Source organism: Aegilops tauschii, chromosome 7 (assembly GCF_002575655.3).
Source record: "Aegilops tauschii subsp. strangulata cultivar AL8/78 chromosome 7, Aet v6.0, whole genome shotgun sequence".
NCBI lineage: Eukaryota > Viridiplantae > Streptophyta > Magnoliopsida > Poales > Poaceae > Aegilops > Aegilops tauschii.
In genome coordinates this window covers 165,420,024-165,431,128 of record NC_053041.3, presented here as the reverse complement: position 1 = coordinate 165,431,128, position 11,105 = coordinate 165,420,024, and the positions used below count along the sequence as shown (strand labels likewise).

The 11,105-nt window shown below is 42.7% G+C and overlaps 1 protein-coding gene across 8 annotated transcripts; it reads left to right on the top strand.

The window, feature by feature from the left end:
- The first annotated feature begins 1,234 nt into the window (after window positions 1-1,234).
- Window positions 1,235-7,935, top strand: LOC109743237 (uncharacterized). 8 transcript variants are annotated; one of them, XR_005762839.3, is made up of 7 exons: window positions 1,235-1,690; window positions 1,796-1,925; window positions 2,198-2,306; window positions 3,241-3,303; window positions 3,455-3,967; window positions 4,766-4,881; window positions 7,509-7,935. XR_005762839.3 is itself a non-coding variant. In XM_040395119.3 (7 exons), exons 3-7 carry the CDS (start codon window positions 2,252-2,254, stop codon window positions 7,681-7,683), a joined length of 516 nt encoding a protein of 171 aa, XP_040251053.1. In that variant the 5' UTR covers window positions 1,250-1,690; window positions 1,796-1,925; window positions 2,214-2,251; the 3' UTR covers window positions 7,684-7,935. The 8 variants fall into 8 exon arrangements, 2 of the variants coding, with proteins under 2 accessions (XP_040251053.1, XP_020157910.1); XR_012190053.1 differs by having other exon boundaries at window positions 1,250-1,690; window positions 2,214-2,306; window positions 3,455-4,454; XR_002228013.4 differs by having other exon boundaries at window positions 1,250-1,690; window positions 3,455-4,454.
- The last annotated feature ends 3,170 nt before the right edge of the window (window positions 7,936-11,105 follow it).

The following is an 11,105-nucleotide window of genomic DNA, read 5'->3' as shown; positions in this document are numbered from 1 at the left end:
ACATGGCACCTCGTGCTAAATAAACCAGCTGTTCTTTTTGTGCAGCTCCACCAAAATCAACCAAATTCGCGCGTAGCTTGTATGATTTTGCCCTTATATGTTGCAACGCCTTGAACTTATCGGCATCTCCTTTCTTGTGGTGGAAATGAATGATTCTATGTATTCATGAACATTTTGTGCAGTTCCCATTGAAATCAAGCCGAGCACCCCTGTTTGCACAAATACAAAAAAGTGATTAGTATAAAGCAAACTATACTATGAATTGACAGTTTAAACAGGCACCTACATGGTCCATGTAGAGCACACTTTTAGAAAAATGGAACTCACCGGAAAGAATCCTAGAACAACATTGTACTCGCGCATCACAGCAAGAAAATGTAGATTTGTCAGTCCTTCTGAGCTGAAGTTAGTTTAGTCTTGTGGGGGTAATGTAACCATCCTTCAACTGCTCCTTCTGATGAGAAGATAGACATGGCTTCTTCATCCTGGCATAATTGGACCTAGTCACTTCACGTACTCCATATTCTTCTTCAGAGGAGGATGATCCTGTTGTGCAAAGACAAGAGGATAACTAAATGCTAGCATCCCTATTTGCTCGGGAAAAGGAAAGAAAATATTTAAAACAACACAGATGAAGCACTTCTCGAGGACAATACCACTTTTTGATGACAGTATCAAAACAATAGCACAACACCAATAGAGATGACAAAGCTCAATCATATGGATGAAATCAGTGGGCGAGTACCAACCTTTGTCAGGAGGCTTATTGTGTAGAGCATACAGATGAAGCACTTCTCCAGAACCATCTGTTGCTATCTACTGTGGTGACCATGCGTACTATATACTCCTCGATTAGATTAATGTTTCCAACATCTTCTTGTGCAGTTTCACTAAAATATATAGTATCTTTAAAGAAGATCCCCGTTTGCACAAATAGAGATAATTACGTATCCCATTGTTAGAGTCCGGAACAAAATGAAGCCTCCCAGTGCGTTTGAATTTTCAGCCGTCGGATCGGTTTCCTGATTGCGTTCTGGCCGTTGGATCTCGGGCTCGGTCGTCTCCAGCCGTCGTCGGATATTTTCCCTACAGCCGTGTCCCGCCCGGCCGTGCCACCGCGCGTAATTACGCTGCCCCGCCGAGGGCATTCTCGTCATTTCACCTGGCTAGGAAAAGATCCTACAGCGCAGGCAGGGGAAAGACCGTAGAGACCGTCGTTCCCCTCCCACGGTCTTTCCCCTCCCCTTCCAGCCCACTCGCCTCCTTCTCCCCCTCCCGCGCCCGCCTCTCTCTCTCCCTCTCGCGCCCCTCCCTGCCCCGCCGCCGCCGTCGCCGCTCCCCGCACTCGCTCCTCCTCCCCCCGCATCTCCCTCCCTCCCACGCAACCGCCTCTCTCCCTCGCTCGCTCCTCATCTGGCGACGGCGGCGGCGGCTCCGGCGCCCGCGTTCTTCCTCCCACCAACCACGGCGCTCCTCCCCATCGCCATGGACGAGCTTGAGCTCCAGGTGCTCCTTCCCTGCCCAGAAGCCCAAGGGCGTTGCGGGGCGGCAAGGGGCTCAGCCTCAACCCGCCAACCCTAGCTGCCCCCACGCCGCCGCCGGCTCCTTCTCCCGGCCTGCCGGATCCCGTCATCCGCATCCCTGGCGTCGTCGTCGTCGCCGTCGTCCTCGCGTGCACTCGGCAGGAGAAGTGCGGCTCTTCTCTTAGCCCGTCTCAGTCCTCTCTTGCTCTCTCAGTCCCCTTTCCTAACCCTAACCCCTCTCCTCTTCTTCATTAACTGCTGGCGATTGGCAGGCGGAGCACGAGTCGAGGTGTGCCACCCCCGATTCTGCAGTGCGCCCGACGGCTGCTTCTGCAGCAGCAGCGGTGGCAAGCCTTGGACTGGCTCGGGACACCAGAAGCGGGCAATGAAGGCCATTGCCATGTGCGTCCCTCTCCCTACTCCTCTGTGTGTGTGTGTGCGTGCGCGCGCGGTGAGAGAGAGAGAGAGAGAGAGGGAGGGAGGGAGGGAGGGAGGGAGCACCTTACTGTCCGCTTGAGTGTTCAGTTATTCTAAGATTGTAATTGCACAACTGGAGTTTAAACCTTTTAGTGCATTTGTGCATTCGTGTTGTCAGTTTAGTAGTGCTTCCTTTTCTACTGTTGGTTTTTGGTCCAATTCATGTCCCACTGAAGAAAATATTTACACATATGTAGGTTGGTATTGTTCCAGACATCGAAGATTTTTGATATGTGAAGGCCGAGGCAAAAATGTCAGTAACTACAAAGAGGGTACCAGCATCATCAAATAAGAACAGTTCACCAGGTAATTTTATATGTTTTCTCTAAATGGTTTGATCGACAATCAGAGCTCTTAAATTAATTGCTCTACATGTACCATCTGCTTATATTTTGCATTGCTCAAGAACTATTATGAATGCTAAAAGTCTATCATTATTCGTCAATAAATTGCTCTACATGTACCATGCGCTTATATTTTGGCATTTCTTAAGGCTACTATGAATGCTAAGAGTCAGTAGTTGCATGTATGTGTTTGTTTCTTCAATCGTGGCTTGTACATTATTCTGTGCAGCAACCCCCCTTGAGGAAAACATTTGAGATGAGTTATCTCACTTATTCTGTATGTTCATGTTGCCTGAACCTTTTAATTTCAAGACATAAATATGACACAAAATATTTTCTTGAGTGGGACATTAACAGAAAATTGGGAAGCAGTTCTTGGAGGTATTAAAAACATTAGGTTATCTGGCCAGGCCCCCGTAGATACCAAGGGCCGTGAAAAGGCTGGTTCTCTTCTTCCACCCAAGGTATTCGTCAATCGTCAGAGAGTTGTTCAGATTCAAAAGTGTATTTTACAAAGTCCATTTACTATGAAAAATTCATGGGGATGTGATACTCTTTAGGGAGAGTGTGGGTTTTATGTAATTTGCAAATTCTTTCTTGTGCTATGCTACCATTTGAAATGTTTACTAGCTAGGCTGAAAATGCAGTCTGTACATGGGTTCATGGCTAATGGATTGCAGATTGGCCATGGATTTGGGCCTATTGATCCACTAATTTTTGACTGATCTCATATCACTGCATATTTGTTGTAAGCAAAGTTTTGCACATCGATCTGCTATTTTTTAGGTGGATCTAATATTTGTTTTCCACTGGCCCCAGTTGCATTGAATGATGCTATGCAGCACTACTGATCCTCATTAGTTAACAAACCATAAGCTACATTTCTTCCTGTGCAGGAAAGAAGGTTTATAGTTCTTATATCAACAATGATGTCAAGCCAGACAATTAAGTTACACATGGTATGCCTTAGTTTTTTTTCTGCAATTGCTTATTACTATATGTATCTTCCAATTTTGTAGTGGAACTGAACGTAACTGAATCAGTGGTTCACTTTTGAATCAATTGTTGAAAACGCTCGACAGTTCAAATCACTTGGTGTAACTTGTGCAGGCACAAAGCTGAGCCTGCGCTGCGGCTACTGCCTGATGACGATGACAATCTGATCGAGTAGATCAATCATGAGTTTTATCATACTTTGAGCCAAATCTTCGCGCCTTTTTTCTTTTATTTGGTTATACTGTGTAATTAGGAATCAATAATAAAAGTAGATGGTACAAAGTTGTGCTCCCTAGCTTTTTTTCCATTGGTCTTGCTAAGCAAGTTAATGTATATCTTCATTTATATAGCATCTCCAGTGTTCCATTATGTTCAGCTATGTATGTTCACTTGGTCCCTTAGTTACTTCCTGGGCCCTCTTTGCTTGCCTTACTCCCATCTAATTTTAGAATTAACTTTAATGATATTGATAGGTTAAGGTCATTCATCATGAGAGGTGTTGATGTGGAGTCCCATGTGTACCTACTGTTGCCCCATCAATTATGTAGTGGCCTCTTTCTGAACATTGTTTGGTTCCAACGAAGATCTATTAGTAGTGCTGAACCGATTTTAAAAACAACAACATTGGTCAGTTTCTTAATTTCGTGTACTGTTTTCACTTTAGGACCAGAAAACTGAACCTCGACATAATGACATACTCCACCGGCTTAAACTTTCCTCTACACACAGTACCTTCTCATTCATCATGTGCACGTTAATGCTCTCTTCTTATATTATTCATGATTACTTTGCTTGCTACTAGCATGGTACATGACATTACAATCTTAGCAGAGGCTTGTGCAACAAACCTGGCCTGTGTGTAATAGACTTTTTATATTATTTTATTCTCCAATTTTGCCAGCTAAGGATTTAATTATACTGCATATCATGTTGCACAAGGTATCTTTACAAATGGGTTCAGTTCCAACTCGATAGATGTATGAGTATCAGATCTTAAATTGCTTGTCTTGGAAACTGTTTTCTCATCTACTTTCAGAGATCAAGCCTGACAAAATCTACACTGGTTCACCTTAATTACATGCTGGGTTCAGCATAACGGCTAAGGGGAGACGAGGTGGAAATTTAGCTTTTTAGTATAGGACTGATTTCCTGCAAAAAAATAGTATAGGGTTGTGAAGATATTCACGAAAAGAAGTACTCCCTCTCATCCGAATTAAATGATGCAGCCTCTATACAATGTCTATATGTTCCTCGATTTTATTAGATGCATATATGTGGACATCTCCTTTTTTGCCAGATTGCTATTTGAAGTTTACAACCTTATAGATTGCTCTATATATGGCAGTAAATAGTTTGTATTTTAGCGCCTTAGTTGTGAATTTGTTATAGAAGTATTCTAACTGATATTCTAACGTCATCATGTAGAATGGACATGATCTCGCCCATTGGGAATTGCATGCTGCAGTAAAGCAATTTGGTCAACCATATTCAGCGTTCGGCGGAGTCCTTGGTCATTTCTTTGAGGAGCAGCTCCTTCTCAGGTGATTTCTTCTACCTTTTCTACTATTGATTTAACAGCTAATGCATTGTTGCTGGTTTCTGTTCTTACCCGCTAATCTACACCATGAGCATGTCCCACTACTGATTTGACAATTCATGCATTACTGGTTTTCTTTCTTGCCTGCTACTGTTCACTGTACTCTGGCATCCAACGCACCATCCACTCATACATAGATGGGTTATGTTTGTACTTGATAGCAGCAGACTAAATTGCCAAAAGATGTGTGGGATGAGTTCACTTTCAGTTAACATGTGATCTCAAAGTTTCAGGTTCGTCAGTCAGTGTTGTAGGTGTTAAAATTCAGTTTCATCAGTTAGAATTTTCTTCAGTTAGTGAAGTAAGCCAACCTGCGATTTGGTCTTAGGTTGTTAGCGTACCCCGTCGCTTTGATCGGTTTTTGGGATGACACGATTGTCTCATGATCCCTTTCGCATGTCGGTGTTGTGTGTGTGTTTACTTAGTTTCTTGTGATACAAACTGGTCATGACAACCACTTTATATATGTATCTACAACATTATACCTGATCGTGGCAAGATCCATCGATTTGGCAATTTTCTACAACCAATTCACAGCCACCGAATCACACAAAATTAAATATACATCCAATATTCAGTATCATATATCCATGGACTACATCAGATTGGGGGAAAACCATGTACATAGTTGCAACAACCAAAACAAACTATGCTTGGACGCCATGAACTACACCCAGGACTCACAGACACATGGCTAGGAAATGAGCTTACACAATCAGGAACATCACAATGCCAAGGCAAAGTGCCACCACGGATCATACATGCTCCAAGAGAAGCCAACACATGAGGTAAAGCGTACAGATGTACTGCATCAGCAACATTTTCTGCTACTCTGCTTCAGGTAGCAACGTTCAGTCATGCAAGCACCATTGGACATTCAGTTAGAAACAGGGCATTGCAACATTCAGTGTGCAAGCAGCCCCTTTGATGCAAGGTTGCCATTACATCGAGCAGCGTCGAGGCCACTAGGTCGCCGTTGCATGGGCAGTGCTGAAGCAGTTCGTCAGGTCGGGCTCAGATTAGAGCAGCGCCGCATCCATTGGGCCGTCCTCGCGTCGGGGTAGCGCTGAGGCCACCGGATCGCCAACAGGTGCAGCAGTGGCGTGGTCACCGGGTCGCCGCCAGATAGGACAACACCGAGGCTGCAAGGTTGTCTTTCCCGTCAAGTGGCCCCGACGGCGCCGGCTCGCCGTTGCATCAGGGCAGTGCGGTCGCCAGTCGCGTGGGGAGTGGGGACGGGCCAGGTCTCCATCGCGTGGGGGCAGTGCCGCTGGCAGCCTGACGCGGTCGCGTGGTGGAGCACCGCGAACGCCGCCGCAGCCCGGACGGCGTCGCATGGTGGAGAAGATGGCCGGGTGTTATTGTTATGGTTATGTCTATGGACACGTTTGCTACGGCTCTGTTACATATGTTTTACCACCTTCACTGCTACAGGTTCGTGTTCTTGTATTTTGTTCTCTTTGTTTGTTTCTTAATTTCTGTAAAGTGGGTGAACTGATTTGGGATTTGCTCTTGGTCTATACAGTATTCGCATGCACATTTCAACTTAAACATACAATCTGCTTTTAATTAAGATGCACAAGAGGGTAATCATATTGTGTGTTTAATATTTCCATGTAGTTATTATTTCTCGAGGGTCTATGTTTAACCTTCTGTTCACCTGGTCATTCTGGTCTATTTTTTAAGTGCCAGGCTAAATCAACTGCTCAATTATTTCTTTCAACAGCATATACGATGCCAGGTCTATGTTATACTCATCCTTATTTATATATGTGACCATTCAACATGACTTTTCTTTGGCCTTTGTATTCTTATATCACATTTTCCGTGTCACATTTGTAGTTGTTTACTGTTTCCAGTGTTTCTGAAGAATGATAACTACTAAGTACTAAGCGATATACTGTATATGATGTGCTCTTTAGTATGACATCAGAACAACTAAATTTTCAGTTGTGAACTATTTTCTTCATTTTTTTCCTACTAGCTCACTAAACAGTGCATTGACGTCCATTTCTTGGTAGTTCCTTATATATCCTATGTATCATCTACTACTTATTAATCTTGGCATGCATTTTTGTCCGGGGCGAATGAGTGAGGACATTAAAATAATTCTGCTATGAACAAATGGTATCTTTTCTATGTTTGGTTTCCCATATTCTTTACTCCTTAATTGTTATTCCCGCTGATCCAAAAGTGTCCTCGCTTTACTTCAGCTTTACTTCGAATTTTAACTAAAGCCATGACACTTTTTGGATAAGGGGGAGGATTAGTTTTTTAGGCAATCTCAGTTCGTGTCCTACATTCAGCATACGATGCACATGATGACTCTTTTCAAAGTTAGGTTCTGTAATTTATATTTTTCAGTCTTAAAAGAGTTTTTGATGGTATGAGCAATCAGTTACAAGAATCTCTTTTGCTTTGCAAGGATTTGAACGAGTTTTTACTATTTTCGTCTGTTCCAACTGCAAGTATACTCAGCTGCATTTTGTATTTTAGTCTGCCAAAACTGTTGTTAGTAACGCTCTTGAAATTATTACCACAAGTAAAATTTACTGATTTGTCATATTTTAGGTGTTCTCTTCAAGAGATGCTTGCACACCTTGTTTGGGTGGCGAGGTTGGAGTCTCATGGCGAGTCTGAGGATTTTATTCCTATCCGAGTAGTCGTAGGTATTTATAGTTGTATCAGAAAACACCTACCAAGTACTTCTAGGCGTTGCAAGTTTTTTGTAGCAATGCGACAATGATCTTATTCATAAACAGTGGTGTTGATGATCAAGTCTTGGGTGACTTACATTAACTAATTTATAGAACCAAGTACTTTATTTTGCCCGGTACATCATATATGCGCTTTGTACTCTTTTTTCCCCATTATGCTATGTAAGATTAGCTTACATCAGTCGGTGTTTGGATGAATGAGTTGTATCAGTGATGTAAAGTCGCTTAATGTATAATTAACATGACTTCTTGTGCACATATAAGCTTTGTTGTGGATACCATGACCCATCATGTGGAGATCGTCTGTGGCTTTCTTTTTGTATATAAGGTACTGGAACTTGATGTATCATGCTGCATTTCCTATGAGAATGCCTCACTGATAGGTAATGGACTTTGACACTTTGAATCTTTACGTTTTACTTTATATATACAATGCTCCAATTGCTTTGTTACCGGGTTGGATATGACTGCATCCGTCAAGGATGCAGTACTGGTATGTTCAACACGATGTGATCCAGAAAACAAATAGAGGTTTTCTTTTGATATATAGAGCACATTAGCTAAGCCTGAACAAAAAACATCAAAATGTTGCATAGTAACTTGGTATCAGTTTGCTTAAGTATTGTTGGACACATATGAACAATGAGCTCAAAGAGGACTTTAGTTATGTGGTGTTGCCTACTTCAATATCACTTGTGGATATGCCTTTGAATGTACACATCGAATTGCTTTATCATCCCCAACATCTAGGATACATAGATGGGGATGACATTCCTCAATGTCATCCCCAACACGGTCTGTGCCTCAGATGTCGATGATGCCTCTCTATGCTATCACTCCAATGTTCTTTTTATTTTGTTTCTTCAGCGAATGTTGGATTAGACAAGGATTTATTCATGCTGGATCTGTACAACTATCGACTATTCATGCAGTCTTTTATTTAAGCTTTGAAATGAGAGAATTGGATGCTGGGTTCGAGTGATGGTGTTGCATGTTTTCCTTAATGTTAGAATATCTATTGCCATTTTTATGTGTTTTGAGTGATCGGTTTTTGCAATGTATTTTCCTTTATATCATGACAACCCTTCCTTAAGGAGTACCATCTCTACATGAACATTTTTGTGTTTGCAATATTTTATACTTGAAATGCTTCAGTGGTTGTATAAATGGATTGAACATGACTATACTCGGCAGCTATGCTGCCGGGTGCGGTAAGCCGCACTTTCTACTTAGTTACATTAAGAGTGGCATCAAATCAGTGGCAAAACAATTGCTCGTTCAGCCATAGCAATAAATTAAGATGCAAAACTATATCATTATTTGTGTCATCACAATTCCAGTGCTTCTTTACAGTACCAGGAGTTGATTTTTGTTTTTCTTCCGCTTGTTCTTCTCCTTCATCACTTGGTTCAATAACAGACAAGCTTCGCCTTCAATGTAAGATTTGGCATGTCAATTAGGTTGGACAAGTATAGCACTAAACAGTGACATTAATTTTATGATGAAAGTGGCAAAATACAGGCCAACAATTGTGAAATATCCTTATCATACCTCAATGGGATATTGCGGTGCACATACAGATTGGAAGTCTTGTCTCCATTTGTGCAGTTCACTAAAATCAAGCAACATTACCATACAAGTAGCACAACATATGAAAGCACACTGCAGAATCATGTGAAAGAAGGCTAGTACTGACCTCTCATGACGCGGAATTCAAACAACTCACAAGAAGAAGATCTGAACCAAATTTGCCAACACGGATAGGAAGTAAGATCTCTTGTGCAGTTCCACTAAGATCAAGCAATCAAGCAACGTTGTAGGTGTGACATTTTGGTTGAACTGCACAAAACACTCTTAAAACAAAAGTGTTTTGTGCAGTGCAACAAAAGGTCACAATGGCAACAAGGTGAAGTAGATAACCCTGTTTACACAGAGGTGCAAAGGAAACAACTAGTGGTCAATAACGGTGGATGACAGAGAAGCCAACAAAAGAAGCATCTACCTTATCTAAATGGGAAAGAAAGCAAGACAGTAGCATTTCTCAAATGGTGGCATCGATTAATATTAACAGAGAGATTATATTAACAATAAAAATCGTTAAACATGTAATTTGCTTTTAACTGTGGCATTGCATCAATTTTCCAGCGGCATTATTAGAGGGTGCTTGTTTACAGGGACATTTTGGTGGAGGGACTAAAAAAACTCCGTGTTAGTCCCATCTAAACCAAACACGAGGGACTTTTAGGGACTAAAAGTGGGCATTTGTGACTAAAGAAAGAAGACCCCGAGGGAGAGTCTTTTTGGGACTTTTTCCAACAGTTGCCCCTGCCACGCATCGCACCTTGTCTCTATTAGTTCATTACTAGGGGTAACATGGTCTTTTAGGATGTCATTTAAAAACCTCTAGTCCATGTTTAGTCCCTGGAACCTAGCAGGTAGGGACTAGGGAGTTTTTAACCAAACAGGGCCTTAGATTAACAACAGCTAAAGAGTTGCACAGGACAGTGGACGCACCAGCACCATGTGCATCTACCGATGTATTGGGGTGATGCACAGTCTGTTCCAACAAAGAACAAACAACCAAGGAGCATATTTGTGTTGGTCCCAGTTTTGTTATCTTTAGACACCTTTCCCTATGTGAGCGCAACAAATCTAGTCCTGCTCAAACTCTATAGCCTTGTCCCCCAAAACAAAAGATCAGTTCGTTACAGATGTGCGTACTGCGTTTGTCATTGTTTTCCCTTTTCGACCAACGTAGGTGCTGGATAGCCAGTCTGTACTAGTACTTTCCCCACTTCCTTTCCTTTGTGAACCACGTCCTAGATTTATGCTATACAACTTTCCCCACAACTTTCCCCCATTCCTGTCCTCTTTGAACCACGTCTTAGATTCATGCGATATAACTTTCCCCACTACTTTACCCCTTCCTTTCCTTTTTGAACCACGTCCTAGATTCATGCTATACAACTTTTCCCACTACTTTCCCCCATTCCTTTCCTCTTTGAACCACGTCCTAGATTCATGGTATTCAACTTTCCCCACTACTTTCCTGTTTGATCCAACACCTAGATTCGAGTGTAGAAGCGGAAAAAGCCCACATGCAGCTAGAGCAATGCATGTGGAATAAGTAAATTATACCTTAAGGTTCTTGGGGTGTGGTTCGGTGGGCGACAGGAGGCCGTTCGACCCAACTATGCACGACAGCGAAGAAGAAGGGGTCGGAGGTCCTCCCGCGCTGCCGTTGGGTGAAAGTGAACAGCTGCGCCAGTAGTGAATTCCCTCCCTCACCGACGGCGACAGCGTTAAGCCTCCTTCCATTCCCGACGGACGGATCCTGCCGGCTGTTTGACCAGCAGTGAGGGGAGAGAGAGAGAGGCCAACAAAGTCTTGTTTAGATCTAGAGAGGGTGAGAGAGTGTGAAGAGAGCAACTACAAGCAGACCAACAGTGAG

Coding starts and splice junctions, on each gene's coding strand:
- LOC109743237 (XM_040395119.3), top strand. CDS start 2,252: ATGTCAGTAACTACAAAGAGGGTACCAGCATCATCAAATAAGAACAGT. Junction 2,809..3,240: donor GTTCTCTTCTTCCACCCAAG/GTATTCGTCAAT, acceptor CTTCCTGTGCAG/GAAAGAAGGTTTATAGTTCT. Junction 3,304..4,765: donor AGACAATTAAGTTACACATG/GTATGCCTTAGT, acceptor GTCATCATGTAG/AATGGACATGATCTCGCCCA.